Source organism: Scomber japonicus, chromosome 14, assembly GCF_027409825.1.
Source record: "Scomber japonicus isolate fScoJap1 chromosome 14, fScoJap1.pri, whole genome shotgun sequence".
NCBI lineage: Eukaryota > Metazoa > Chordata > Actinopteri > Scombriformes > Scombridae > Scomber > Scomber japonicus.
In genome coordinates this window covers 19,029,964-19,045,384 of record NC_070591.1, presented here as the reverse complement: position 1 = coordinate 19,045,384, position 15,421 = coordinate 19,029,964, and the positions used below count along the sequence as shown (strand labels likewise).

The following is a 15,421-nucleotide window of genomic DNA, read 5'->3' as shown; positions in this document are numbered from 1 at the left end:
ACATTGCACGCTTAGTATGTAGCCCAATTTTTTCCGTGCAAAACAAGCATGGAGATAATGTCACCTTTATTTAAAGATAACGATCGCACAATTGTTGAACAGAGATTCATTAACTTAATTGTTCAAACTAACTGGCTCGCACCAGTTGAATATCTCTAGCACCTTCTAATATCTTGTTATTCCGGTCCATATTAGGAGCGCAGCTGAGCTCCAGCACCACATTCAAACAGGGGGAGGTGCTGCTTATCGTGTGTGTACTGTGTCAGCAAAACACATGCTTTGTTTGAAGTCACAGCACATATCCACTCATACTTTGGAGTAATTACTTGGAGAAACAACTTATTAAGCAGAGAGTATGCATTAATGATAACCCAGTGCATGCTGTGGGAGGTCCTCTCTTTTATATGAAACTACTTTTTCTACAGCAGATACTTGAACTTGTCATAGTAAAGTGCTGATAATACTTGTACTTTAGCTGAAATAGGATTTAAATGCAGGACTTATTTATTAAGGAGTATTTTCCGGTGTTCTGTTGGTAGGCCTACTTCCACTTAAACTTAAGGGTGCCACCAGGTGGGAGTTAGGAGTTGAAAAAGATCCGGGGCTAAGCCCAGAGCACCCAGAGCCAGGGACAATTTTTCACACGCACATAATTTAATTATAGTGCATTGTATGACTACTGCAGACAGTAGTAGGCTAGTAATATATTTTTTTGGGTCCTTATTAATAATTCACATAGAAATTTAATTAGATCAAAAGGAAAGCATGACTCATAATCAGAAGCTGGTTGAAATCACTGTTCATAAGAAGTGACTAACCAGATTTTTCTTAAAATAAATTCAGGTCTTTTGAAAAAATAAATGTCTTCAAGGCTGCAGCCTCAAAAGCCACCCCCAGCTCCTTCATTTATGTGAGCTTGTTTTTTCCACAGTCAGATATTTGACTTGTCACAGTAAAGCACAGGTGTTAGTAATAACATTAACAATGGCTCCTTTCTGCTAAAGTGTCCCCAGTCGGCTGGCATGCACAATACCAACACCCTGAAACCGAATCTGCAAAGTGGAATTGAGTAATCATTACTTATGTTATTTACACATGTGCTTTTCCTACTTGCAATGAGTCATTGCCTTTTGTAACAAAGAACTATTGACAAATAATTTCCATTTATGTTGATAAAGATGTAAATAAGGAGTAAGACCAATGCAGACAGGAAAGTTGCAATCAAAAACAGAAGACATTTCAGGTTCTCTTTTTTATTTATGGTTTGTACTACATTCATATGTATTACATCCTCTCCCAATAATTAGGGAGTTCCACTTATCTTTCCCCACTTTTTTAAAAATGATTCTCTCTCTCTCGCTCTCTCTCCATACAATTCAAATTTGATTTTACATTTAAATAAACCTTTTAAAAAATTATTTTACTTATTCCATTTTTTTAAACTTCTTTTACTACTTTCATTACAAATCTTCACTTCAATAGAAGGTGTTAGCTTTCAGAAACAAAATAATAAAAAAAAAAGTTCAACAACTAAAAGTAAAGACAAGTGTTGCAGGTCGAGGAGCCATCCATCGGCTCTGAGGTAAGTGTCAGCTGCTTCCTGCGGCAGGCCTCCTGTTACCTCTTCAGATTCTGCTGGGCCTGCTTCAGTAAAGTGTCGAAGTCTAGTGCATTAAACTTGGCTTTTGCAGGCATAGGTTCGTACTCTCTACTGCAGTCTGAAATGAGAAGAAAAGGATGAAATTAACATCATATTAAAATGATCAGAGGAGAGCACATTTGCACACATTGCATAACCTCAGTACTTGTGTCTCTAGCAAGGGTGCAGCCATGGAGTCAGTATTGGAAGGTGAACTTTTATTTTCTGAAAAAATGTCTAGTAGTGTATTATAATGCTGTTTCTTCTTTTACCTTTTCTTGTTTCAATATGTAATTGAGGAGATTAGGCATTAGTAAAGTCTATGCATAAAGACAAATTCAGATATTGTGGCCAAGATTTAGCAAATTGTTGTTTTTATTGACACATTTCCAAGTAAACTTGGGTGGGCAGCAGGGGTGTTTGATCTTCTTGTCCCATCTTCTCCTCTGCAGTCAACACTTCTCCATTCATTTTATTTACTTATTTTTTCATAAGTAAACCCACCCCTATACCCTGGGGGACTACTTTTAGTCTGAATGTCTTTTAGTCTGACAAAAACATCCAGTAGCAACTTGCACTCTTGAATCATTTTTTCAGAGTAAGTGGATTATTAAACTATTTTGACAGTAACGGTTTGGGTCAGGGAGTATACCAGTATACCAGGATTCAATTACTGAACTGCACCAAACGGTTTGGCACGAATCAACAAACTGCTACACCCTTATGTTTGACGCAAACTTAAGACTTGTTGCTATGTATTTAACACGATAAAAACAAAAAGGACCCCCTTAAAAAGGAGAGGCTGCAGTGGAGCCAAGTATAACCTATAACCTAAGTGGAGTGTTGTATTTTATAGGGTTTAACTTGGTATGACATTCACATTTAGCTGATTGGGACAAGGTCCATAATCCTCCCCTCTCTGCTGCACCTGCATCTTTGCCTGCCAGCTCTGTCATATTTTAAAACTCTATTATCTGAAATACACATGAGGAATCACACTTAACAGCGCATCTTGGCCTAAATCAACATTAGGGTTATACTGTTTTGATATCATTCAGTCTTAATGATCAACATTTGCTTGCTTGTCACCTGCTCTCCCTGCCCTCTCAGCAGCTCTCTCTACTCTGAACACACAATCGTGAACATGAAAGTAATATCAGTAAACAAGTGGTGTTTCTTTCCACAATATTGGATTACTAACCATTTCTGATCTGAATGGCAATCATTATTATATCAAGAAATGTTGACTTGTAGTACTGTATATTTCTATCATCTGACTGGTACTAATTTTCTCTCTGCTTTCAACATTTCTTCTGAGGCTGCCCCCAAAAACGCTGACAAATGTCAGCCGCCCTTCTTGCTCATGACACTGTAAATGAAAGCTGACTGTCATGAATCTGCTTGCACTTTAAACACAAACAATGCTATTTACCATAAGTACAGCTATACAGCATCCTATACAAGTGAGCAATAAATGAAAGCTACTACTGTTTACTTACATTATACATGCAGCATAAATGATTAACTCTTTACACAAACATAATGTAATAAAGACATGAATGTTAGCTTAATACACCCGTGAACACAAGTGTTGGTTGCTTGGTGAATGTGTGGCTAATTAACTTTCCACAATGGACAGTGATTTCGGCCGCCTAGGCAACACTCAGTGTTACACTTTTGAAATACAGTACAGTGTTTGAAATTGATTGTATCCAACCACTGCAGTGTAGCGACGGCTTCTGTTGAGGTATGGCAACATCACTTGGGCAAACAATATAACTTTAACTGTTAGTGATAGTAACAGCACATTTTAAAAGTTTTATTATGATTACACTAGCTAATACTACTACTAGGTAATTACTTCGGACATGTTTTGACAAAATGTACATTTGTTTCCTTTTAACAACATATTCAAGGAAAGTATATTAACATTTTTGCACTATGATCATCCCAAATTTCCATGTGATTTACCAAATGTTGGAGTTTTTAGCTACAGTTCAATGTAGAGTACAGCACAGTGATGCTCTGTGGCATTTGGTTTGTGGTAAGCACATTGTATCAGACTGAACTGCAGCCAAAGCCTCCAATCTTCTGTTAACATCAGTGCTATTTGAACAGATTAACAGTGCAGCTGCAGGATTGTATAATGTGCCTGATGATTCAAACTATGCTTACCCAGGTCAGCATAGCTGGTCTGGCAGAACTGTCTCCTTCCACCGAAACAGAGATCAAATGGTAGCTCATCAGGCTTGCGCAGCTTGCTTCCATTCTCAATGGCCGTGAAAGCATCATTGGTGTTGTAATAAGTCACAAACCCGTAGTTGTCCCTGTGACAGACAATCAAGGCATCAGGCTGTATTCATTTTCAGTTAACCAGAAGTTCTAGTAATAATGAGCATTTATGTTGTGTTGAGCTGTGACTTGCTTTTAAAAGAGCCACCTGGGAGTTGTGCCAGGAGGCCCCAGTTATGAACAAGCCTTGTTTTGCTTTAGCACTGTAGCTTGGCCTAAGAGGTCACGGGCAAGACCAAGAAGGTTCAAAGTCAGTGCAATGTGTTAAATTAATACAGTAAGCCATTATTACAACAGTAAATACCGCTGAACATGTTAGCTAGGGGTGTGACGAGACGAAAACGCGACAATAAGAAATGATTGGTTTTCTATCACTCTTTCGCTCGTTATGTCTTCTTTTTATAATGTCACGTGTGGATCATTAACCTTGTTGCAGCTTCTACCTGCTGAGAAGATCTCAGTTAGAAGTATGAGATGAGGAGAGGAGCAGTGGTAAATTAAGCTCAGGTCTCTACACTAACAGCTTGAGGTAGGAGGAGGGAATCTAGCGCAGCTATGGAAGCCTAATGATGCAAAAAGTAAAATGAGTCACACTACCAAATTATAACACAATTTATATGTTGTTCTACTTGTGTATTTATCTGATACAGAATTTGTGCAATTTACTTTTATTTCAGTTTTTTTATTAGCAATATGTTATAATTTGTGATAATTAGATTCTTTATTAGAATTGTTTCTACTCTTTATAATTTACCTTTTAGTATTTGTGATTGTATCTAACTTTTGTATTTATGGTTGTTATTTCCATAAATACCAAAATTATCAATATATAAAATATCTATATGGGGAAACCTTTTACAGTGCTGCATACTGCATATGATAATTATATATTTAGAAAGTAGAACTAAAGTGATTCATTACAAGATGATTAGTTAAAAACATTTCAATTTACATTTTGTGAATTTCAAATAAAACAGTCATTTATTTCCTCATTGAAGTTTTCTTAAAAATATAGTTAAAATCTCGTCTCATCTTGATCTCGTGAACCTAATATCGTGTCTCCTCTCGTGAGCCGAGTGTATTGTCACACCCCTAATGTTAGTATTATGTAATATTAGCTGTTTATGTACTTACCCATGATCTCTAAAGTGCAGAGTGCAGTCCTCTATATGGCCAAATAAGGAAAAGCGATCTTTGAGTTCCCTTTGGGTCATTGTGCCCCGAATTCGACCAACGTAAACAACCCGCCTTTCCTCCTAAAAAAGAAAATGAATGGATCGTATGAGCCATAGTGAAAACACTCATTTTTCTATACACAGGTCTCCTGGCAAAATTGGTCATACAGTTAAAAGAACTCACAATGGCTTTCTCCTTGCGTCTCTTCACCTCTTCAGCATTTACCCTTGGACCATAGCCAGACTCGGAAGAGGGACTGAGAAAGACACAATGAAGCGTTTAGAAGTTGGTTTGCACAAGTGAAAATGTTCCACAATCCATGTAATAACTACCAATCATAAAAGCATGATGCATGTTTATTAATACACAGTAAATGTACTGAAAGTACCTGTGAAGCCTCCCGTTTCTACTCCACTGATCTCGTCTGTGAGGGGATTGAGACCGTGATCTGGAGCGACTCCATGAGCCAGAATGAGAGGAGGAATACGAGTACCTTCTTCTCCTGGGAGGGGAGCGAGACACTGAGGGAGAGGACCGAGAAGAGGAGCGGGATGAGGAGCTGGAGCTGCTCTCGGAGTGACGAGGACGATACCTTAATGGGGGAAAAAGAAAGGAGTGAAAATGAGCATCAGGGGAAATCATAACGACTATAAATTGGGATTAAGATACTGCACAAACGTTTGATGTTTTGACAGAGGGCCTAACCTTTTCTTAGATGGAGAGCGGGAATGAGACCGAGATCTAGAGGAATGGGAGTCTGACTCTGAACCGCTTGATACAGGACTGGGAGAACGACGGGATCGTCTTTTTCTAGATCGGCCTCCAGTCCTCTCATTGGGGCTGGGTGTGCGAGAAGCAACGTGCCGACGGTAGGACCTGCCAAAAGGCCCTTGCCTCAGGACGCCTTCTTTATCAGTGGCATCGTTTTCCTGCCGAGCAGGAGAAGCATCAGGTGTCTCCAGCACAGAGCTGCTCTCCATCCTATCAATCCTGTGAGCCAGGGGCTCAGTCAGTGGAAATTTTTGTCCTTTGGTTGTGACCGCACTGTTTATGGTAGACTGGGGAGGGGATTCTGGGGTGGGTGGGGATGTCTTTGTAGTGGTTGCATTAGGTTGCTTAATAGGTTTAATAGTGATGAAAGATTGCTGTTTGACATTCCAGCGCTTGCCTTGCTCTCCACTGGAAGCACCAATGTTAGGGAGGCAGTAGTCATGGTCCATGCATGCAAGCTCGGGGGCTACAGTGGTGGCAGCAGGGGTGGGTTTGCTGCGGGACCTGACTGAGGGCAGAGGCCGGGCTTCTATCTGAATGACCTTGGAGGGGCTCGCCTTAGTGGCCTCAGCAGCCTTACTCTTTCCCAGCAGGGCCACAGGGGCTAGAGGTTTCCACATCTGGTGAGGCGGGGTGGCTGGAGGAGTCAGAGCTGAAGCAGAGAGAAAGAAAAGAACACCAGAATTAGACCCAATAATGAAGAGCAGCCGGCCATCTGTGTTGCAATGTAGTGTATCTGATCAAGAGGATAATCATTTCTAATCATTTTGCTGTTTTAACATTGACCACATGTGGGATACAAGGGCAGAACTGTAATTCTAATGTGTTGCTTTGTAGTGATAGAAAAAAAAACACTGTTATGTTACTGTAATCATTTTATTTAATGGACTCACAATGAAGCCAAAATAAAAATATTGAATTACCTGCAGTACTTGAGAGATCATTAGCTTTCACACGGTCCACTACGGTTCTCTCTGGAGCCACCTCCACACTGCAAAAGGTAGACAAGAGGCTGTTAGTATATCACAAGTGAATAGTGCAGTTCCCACTTTTGTTTGTGTTTGGATGAGAGTGCAGCCTAGTATAGACAAATGAACATTAAGCACAGTTGTGGTGATTCAGACTTTAGAAGGCCAATACTGAGGCTGGACAACATCACGATTTGCGGTAGGTCTTGGCAAAAAGTGGAGTCTCACACACAGCAAACCAGGGCTTTTCAGAGAGACTGACTCCATCACTCACAAAGAGCAGCATGAGGGCTGTAGGGTAACTCACCTGGAGTTTCCTACAGCTACTGCTCTACCACAGACCTCCGGCACACATTGTTCCTCTTTGGCTGAAGAGAGAAGGAATAAGTGCATTAGCACAAGGAGCAACAGAAGAGACAGAACACCCAAAACTGAGAAATTGAAAATATATGTGTAGATAAAAATGTAAAAACGGTGAAAAATGCGTTCATGTCGGTAATAGCAATGCACAGTATATTTTCCATAGTTTGGTCAGCAGCTCTGACCACTGTACACACTATACTGGTTCAACAACAAGCCTGCTAACATGAGTACTGGTACAGGCACAGACCAGCCACTTGTTAGGCTTGGGGCTTGTACATCCGCCCAAACAAAGACAGCAGGGCGAGAGTTAAATGGATTTGCGGACAGGGCAGAATTCCAGCAGCTGAGCAGACAAGAGCACAAAGCATCTTCTCTGCCATTTGCAACACCCATCTCATAAAAAGGGAATGTTTCAGTAGATAAAAGATCCTACGATTTTGAACAGTCAATGTCCTACAATCCTTAAAAACACTTCTCCAGAACGATCAGATAAGCTCCATAAGTCCATACAAGCAGCGAGATGACATCTTTGTTCTGTGGGGCACTTTTGTGGACTGAACTTTGAGGTAATCCTCGTACATGTGTCTCTTGATCAGAAATAAGGGAATGGTCTTCCGTCTTCACCAACAACACACTGCCAAGTGTTGGCACAACTAATCAGTTGAACTCTTTGGGTGGTTATTAGCTATTCTTTGAAACCTTTTACTCAAGATTCCTCCACCCACTACTACTACTACTACCCAAAGACAGTGTTGCAATACTATGATACTTCCCACCATTACGAAACTTGGAAAACTGATACTGCTGACTACATTTAGCCTGGTAGTAAACTATGTGGCCCACTAAACTACTGGCCAATACACACACCCTAATGCAGGAAATTAACTACGGCCTGCATGGTTTGATGAAAAGAAACAAACCAGGGCTTGTGTAAGCTTGTCAAACATCAAATAGAGAGCATTCCTCCACAGACTGGCAAATATGAATGAGCAAAAATACACAGAAAAAATGGCAATTGACTTTCAATTTTCTTCCTGGTTACCTTGGGTTTCTTCAAACTGCTCTAGTAGGCTGGTCAGATCAGCAGCTTCAATACCTACAAAAAAAAACAAAAACAGAATGTCATCAGTTGCATTATAAAGATGACAATATTGTAGTTAATCAGTCATCATTTATGCAGAGGGGACTCGCTGTGGATACAAGCTCTTTAACAATGTTTACAGTTACAGTGAAATAGAAAAACAGGGCAATGAACAGGACTGAATACACAATAAAGAGGACGCAGACTCAGTTAAATTGTTGACAGCCAGATCTAGGAGATGGGGTGCAATGGTTTTTACAGTGACACTGCATATTATTTTACTGCACTAACAGCAGACACAGCCTTCCCTAAATCATTACTGATATGGGATTCCCACACATCAGGTATCAGATTAGATCCAAACTAGAGTTACAGAGCAGCAGTGAAAAGGCAATTTTGTAGATAAAATACCAGTATGTTCAAATGTCTGAATGTGTATGTGTCAACTTTAAGCTCACCTATCTCACTGGTGAAGGCCTCGATCAGCTCCTGTGTAGGGTTCTTTGCCTTTGGAGGATCTGCTGATGTAGTGGCTTTCACTTTTGCTTCAAGCACAACGGATTTCACTTTTCCACTCTGGGAGTACTTGGGATGTGCAGCTGGAGAAGAACAGGGCTGGGTATCGGTGGTTGTAGGTTTGGAGGATGTGCTGGGCCTATTTAATGCAGTAGGAGCAGTGGCCTCTGGAACCTTCTGGGACACATTGGACTGAAGGGAACTGAGAGCAGGCACAGCCAGTTTGATTGCTTCTGTAGTGATTTTGGAACAGGTTTTACTGAGCTCTACAGACTTACGAGACTCAGGCTGAGATTGGAGCCTTTCAATGACTTCACCCCTCTTTGCTGAAAGTGTAGGAGGACACTTCCCACCTGCTGATGGCATGAGTTGAGTGGGTGATTTTAAAGAAGACTGAGATCCAGAGCTCTGAGGCACGCAAGTCACTGCAGGCGGAGCTGTGGCAGGATGTTGAGTAGGTACATTTTTTATTGAACTAGGCACTCCAGCTGAAGGACTCTGGGATACAGTAGGTTTAGGAGTCGAAATCGTTTGGCCTTCTGGTGTTTGCTGAGGTTTGCGAACAGCAGTAGCAGCAGAAACTTTGCTAGAAGAGGCGACCATGTAGGCTGGTGGCACCAACAGTGCCTCAGGGGTGGGTGGTGCACATGGTCCCCTTGGCTGCCAGGCAGGTCTGATCTCCTCCACTACCACATTAGGGGCCTGGGGGTTGGGGCGTCGAGCATCCTTGGGGCTGGGGTCAGGCAGGCAGGGAATAGGTGGGAGCTCTTTGGGGAGCTCTGGAAGGCTGGGCCACTTGGTGCTGTTGTCATCTTGTTTTTCTACTGGAGCGGGTTTCTTCTGCTGTCTGAGCCGCCGGTACTCTGCTAGGCTGAGGGACTTTGGCTTTGGCTCTGGGACTGCAAGGGCCACAGGAGTGAGTGGCTCACTAACAGGTGCTGTCACCTGGGATATCAGGGTGCTGGGAGCAGCTGTAGGGCAGCCTGGAGACACTGGCGCTGCCTGGTTGGCAGGCAGGCCAGCAGAGGGAGCTTGTGATGAGTCTTTCAGCTTGTCAGGGGTTGTGGCCGTCTGTTCAGGCATTTCATCAGACTGCTGGGAACTCACTGCTGTGGGTGGACAGCTAGGTTGGCTCCTCTCAGGGCTAGCACTTAATGGAATTGTGTCCTGTCTAGGTGACACACATGTGGCAACTTTCACACTAATTTCAGACAATACTGTAGTGGTGATTTCAGGTTGTGTTTCAGTTTGGCATGAATTTAGTTTCTTAGGTTTTGAAGAGGAAGAAGCTGGATCTGAAGCACCTGGAACCTTCTTCTCTTTTTTCTTTAATCTTTCAGGCTTTTTGGACAATTCTTCTGCTGTCTTTTTTACTGAGGCACTCCTAAGGACCCTTCCTTCCACAGATTCAGGTTGGTACTCTTTCTTGCATTTCTTTTTCTTTTTTCTCCGGGAGGGGCTTTTCACCTTAATCTCTTCCTTCTGTCTCTCAATAATCATCTCATATTTCACATCTGAACATGAGTCTGATGTTGTTTGGGCTGCAGTTTTCACTAGAACCTCACTAACCGTTTTATCTTTGTCGTCATCATCATCATCATCATCATCATCCACGACTATATGCTCAGAACTGTCAGAGACCACTTCTTCTGCATCAATGGAAACTTTCTGCTCATTTTTTGGAGACTGCTCTTTAAGAGGCAGAGCAACAGGGAGATCCATGTCTGGGATGGCCAGTATGGGCTCACCATTTTCCCCCTGGTCTACAACCTCGAGCAAGATGCCTCCTTCGGGCAGCATCTGTTGCCCCTCATCGTTCTCCACACAAATGGCCATACAGTAAGGGTGCATATGCCTGACCAAGTCCCCAAGGTTCAATGCAACACCATCTTCACCTTCCTGCTCAAAGGTGACAGGAAGCGGGAGGGTCAGACCTTCCCAGCCAAGCAGGTCATTATCAGGAGATGAATCATGGCTCACTGGGCTCAGAGATAGAGAGCCATCATCCTCTTCTTCACCATCACTTCTTTGTAGAGAGTCTGCCTGTATTCTGGGGAGGCTCTGAGTGCAGACAAGACGACAAATACGCTGTCAAATTCTGAAATATGCCTGCTGTAAAAGTTGATATATACTGCTTACATGCGGAGAAAGCTACCTTTCCAGTTGATAAAGATCTTGCACTACATAATGTGTCTTTCTCTTGAGGGGTACGGGACAGACACAGCAATCTCCGGAGCTAGAAGGACAAAGACAAACAATTGCATAAGGACGTTAATGCCTATCCACTTTATGGGTAGATTTTACTTTTAAAAAACATCTGAAACACTTTAAAAGTATGTTTAAAACCACAGGTCAGCAGGTTATCCCCCTCCCCCATTTTAGAAGAACCACTTTCTCCAACCCAGGCTCAAGGGACAGAAGGGGGATGTCGAGAGCAGGAATCTCAGAGAAACTTGAAGAGTTATGTACGACAGCTGGGCGCTTACCGGAGAGTGTTCCCTGCCCTTCTGACCTGACAACAGGTCTGATTCGGGCAGTGTGTCAAACGGGGACAGGGTCTCATCATCCACATTGTCAAGTATCTCGGTCAGTGCCGTTAGCAGCGTGGCTTCACTCTCGTCATCTAGTCCTTTAGTCTAAATAAATACACAGGCATTAGGTCAAAGCATGCACAACGACAAGTATAAACAAACAACTTCACCATGCTTACACGTCACAGATCTCTCTCAGGCTACTGTAAAACTACTATCTAAAAGTCACGTGCCTCTATTGTTGGGGTGTCCTCAAATATAGAAAGGATGGAGGGGTCTAAGCAGCTTTGAAGGGCATCCAGGGCCTCCTCAGTGTCCAGCCCATCAGTCTACAGAGAAAGAAAAAAACATTTCATAGTGAAAACAGAATTGATAAGACATGAAAACTTGATTTGAGCAAGAAAAATCTGCAAGCGACCACTTATATATAACTGGGGTCACTAACTTACTAACTAACAATATTTACCATTTTATACCAGTTCACAATCTAATAAAATAACCATTTTAAAAGTGCTCATTTGATGCAATAAACAAATATGTTTATTATATTGTAACAGCAGCAACCTTAATTAAAAAATGCCTATGCTTTTTCGTGCACAAGTTTCAAGACGTGGGACATTTTGGATCTGGGACTTAGATTTACGCAGTGGGCTTCATGTCTATTATAACTGGACACGCCTGTGTTTGTTTTGTTTCTAATACCTCTGTTAAGTACTTCTAGTAGTTCTAACAACCACTGTTACTGAGACTCCTCCTGGAAACATTTGTTGCTTTAAGGTGCCCTAAATCAACAAGCCAAACCAATGCTGTAGGATGTACATATATTAGGGAGCAGTCAACTGTCTGTATGAAACCAAACAAGGACTTTGAAATAGAAATTAAGTCTAGTCTGTGTAAAGTTAAACAGTAAAATAGGTCAACCTAACTTTTTTTTAGTGGTTGGAGCTCACAATGGATCATAGTTAAAGGCTGGCATTTGAAAAGGAGAAACAGAAAAGGAAACCCCAGAGGGAAAGGGAGTGCACGTGCTGTTAGTTCCTGCTTGAAGAGGAGAACACACGAGGCTTTTTCCTACAATAACAAATATACAAGAACAAGGGCTGGACAAAATCCAATGTCACAATATTTCTGAACATATATCTCAATATTGATATTGTGACAACAATCTGACATTGTAAAGCAGTAGTGTTCATATAATGAATGAGTGGGTAAAGGCAAATAATAGAACAGCTAGAACAGTTTGTTAAGTTCAGAAAGTTACACCATTGTACTGTGATGCAGCCTTTAATATCAGGTAGACACATGATATCTATCAGACAGTAACTAGTCTCATATCATATTATATTTACATTTTAAATACTAGTTTGACAAATAAACACAAGATTCAATCAAGGATTAAAATGACAAACATGTGAGGCATGCTCACTCTGTATACATCACCACCCCAGGCTTTAATCATATACACTAACTTCAGCATATAGGGCAAGACAAACATAACAATATGCACTTTCAACTGGGAACACGGCAGTCTTTTGCAGTGACCCACGTGTTTCTGTCCACACATGCACAGACTGCGAGCAGACATGTTTGATCCTCGGCTCACGCCGTCCAAAGGGAGGATACCAAAGCCCACGTGTGCACTACAACAACAACGACGATTAAGGGCCTTCATCTTCTTTACTCCCGTTTGAGATTTTTAAAAAACACAAAACTAACTGGCAACATTTTAATACTCTTTTTTTTCCCCTTGCATGAAATCCTAAAACTACAGATAGCTTAATCATAAATCCAATGGACGCTTATGCGTCTGCTGCGCATGTGTGAAAGAAGGCAGCATGTGATTCACCACGACTAAACCACATGTGGAGATACACACACACAGGTTGTGAATGAAAAGCTATAATGCTGCTGCAGCAGTGTCTGAATGAATAATCACACACACACACACACACACACAGGTGCACTTAACTATATTGATTGCCATCATGGATCTACATGCAAAACAGCCTCATCACTATGTGTATCATGGCTGAAGTGATGACACATTACTGCAATATGCTGGCGTGGAGCCTATAAACTACACCATGGCAAAAATACCATAACATCTCAAATCAAATAATTGTCAAGCTACACAACGATTTTCAGAGAAGTAGTTTACAGCTACACTGATATGATCACAAATCTATCTGTTTGTTACCACGTGTGAATGAGTCAGTGGACAAGCATTACACACACGAGGACCTTTTCAACATAAGCCCACTGATGGTGCATATAGGTCTACATAGGATGTTATTTATACAACTGGTGCACATACCAGGTTAACTCGCAACAAAATAACACAGCTGTCACTTGTTTAATTCAAACACACGTTTAAACAACCCAAGATGAAACCTGGCAGGCTGACTAGCCGGCCGAGCTACACTGACTCACCGGCTAGCGTTGGTTTACAGTAGACTTATAAAACACATACATTAATAACAAAGCGTCCCGTGTTATCTAATATACACATTGGCATATGTGTGTCTAGCTGTTAACACCATACGACCAAACACTGCTTTTTAAAATAAGTTTGAGTGGTGCAATGGTAACATCCACGTGTCACTTTTCCATGCGCAGTGTACACGGAGCTCTGCGCTGCAAGTCTAAACATCACACAAAACTACAAACAGCAGCGATTAAACGCTAGGAAAAGAAGTGTAGGACATGTTCTTTACCTCGTCTAGTGTATCCATGGGGAAGAAATCCATAGCGCAGGCAGTTAAAGTGTCTTCGCCTGCTGCTCCCCACCGCGCCGCCATCTTGCAAGTGTACTCCCCTGGCCGGACTCGTTTTAGTAATGAGGAGCAATGAATCGCATGCACGCCGGCAGGACAGGACACACGTGGTCCGACATTCCCGGCAAAATGATGCTACGTGACGCCAGAGGTTAAGGGTTACGTAGTCTACTCACGTTTTTGTAGTTCTTTTTAACACACGTGGTGTGTCAGTATATACTGCTGTGTAGTGGCTGGCTGTTAAGTTTTGTGCAGCTAAAGATAGGGGAAAAAAAATCAGACACAAGACATAACTTTATCGTTGTTTGTTATGTAGCCTAGCTATATTAATTATTTTTAGCCATCGTAGTAATATGGGGCACGAAAAATGACATAAGCACACTGTTTACTCCTGTTCAATATTTTGTGAATTTCATTTCATTCTCTTTAATTTAAAATTTAAACCTGTAGCAGCTCTACAAACATGTTTGACATATTTTTTAACCGTAAATTCTTTCTTTGTTATCTTATTTAGGGTTACCTAATTTTTTGTAACTTGTGGACTTTTGTGCTCCTGTGGCTGGCATATGGGCGTTGTCTTTGCATGAACAAAGTTACAATGGCTTTCTTCCATTTTCTTAAAGTTGCCCTTCACTTCTAATACTTTCTCTTCAACTCACTGTCCGCCAAATCAGTGAAATAAGGGCTCAGGTACTTATAGACCTATGAAAGTTGCCCTCCACTAGCCTATAGGGAGCGCTATGTTATTTATTTTAAAGGACCAGTGTGTAAGATTTAATTGGATCTATTGGTTATCATTAGTGTATAATAACCTGAAAATAAGAATCGTGTTTTTGTTACCTTTGAGCCCTTTATATCTATAGGGAGAAGGTCTTCTACCATGGAGTCTGCCAAGTTTCTACAGTAGCCCAGAATAGACAAACCAAACACAGGTCTAGAGAGGGCCTTTTGTGTTTTTCGCCAGATTTGCAGTTTTGTGGATTCTCCTACACACTTGAAAGGGAAGAGGGAGGGGCGTATTCAGTTAGTTGTAATCTGCAACCTCACCACTAGATGCCACTAAATCTAACATACTGATCCTTTTTAATGTGGTGATTTAAAATTCTTGGTGCACATGTTGCCCTGACAAAGAATGACATTCTCTATTTTCCAAAGTCAGTGGATGCCAGAGAAAGATAAAGGAGGCAATTCGTTTCCGAAGCCAAAGACTATTCTTAAACTGAGACAGTGGCAACCCAACCAACAAATGACCACCGGCTCGTCACATGACCAAAGTTCAATACTAAGGTAATGAGATGACAACTGAGCAA

At 41.5% G+C, this 15,421-nt stretch overlaps 1 protein-coding gene and 1 non-coding gene across 2 annotated transcripts; both read right to left on the bottom strand.

The window, feature by feature from the left end:
* Positions 1–1,318: 1,318 nt before the first annotated feature.
* Positions 1,319–14,149, bottom strand: pprc1 (PPARG related coactivator 1). Its single transcript, XM_053332850.1, has 14 exons — positions 14,052–14,149; positions 11,571–11,666; positions 11,293–11,442; positions 10,962–11,042; positions 8,749–10,867; positions 8,252–8,305; positions 7,154–7,214; positions 6,802–6,869; positions 5,813–6,530; positions 5,496–5,699; positions 5,291–5,363; positions 5,066–5,187; positions 3,815–3,966; positions 1,319–1,718 (listed from the first exon to the last, which is right to left on the bottom strand). The coding sequence occupies exons 1-14, from the start codon at positions 14,133–14,135 to the stop codon at positions 1,618–1,620; spliced, it is 4,083 nt and encodes a 1,360-aa protein (XP_053188825.1). The 5' UTR covers positions 14,136–14,149; the 3' UTR covers positions 1,319–1,617.
* On the bottom strand, positions 4,052–4,191 carry LOC128373414 (small nucleolar RNA SNORA50). The gene has a single exon (XR_008322947.1). It is a non-coding gene; the product is annotated as a small nucleolar RNA SNORA50 (small nucleolar RNA).
* Positions 14,150–15,421: the final 1,272 nt, after the last annotated feature.

Coding starts and splice junctions, on each gene's coding strand:
- pprc1 (XM_053332850.1), bottom strand. CDS start 14,135: ATGGCGGCGCGGTGGGGAGCAGCAGGCGAAGACACTTTAACTGCCTGC. Junction 11,443..11,570: donor AGGACACCCCAACAATAGAG/GCACGTGACTTT, acceptor GTATTTATTTAG/ACTAAAGGACTAGATGACGA. Junction 5,700..5,812: donor CGCTCTCCATCTAAGAAAAG/GTTAGGCCCTCT, acceptor TCCCCCATTAAG/GTATCGTCCTCGTCACTCCG.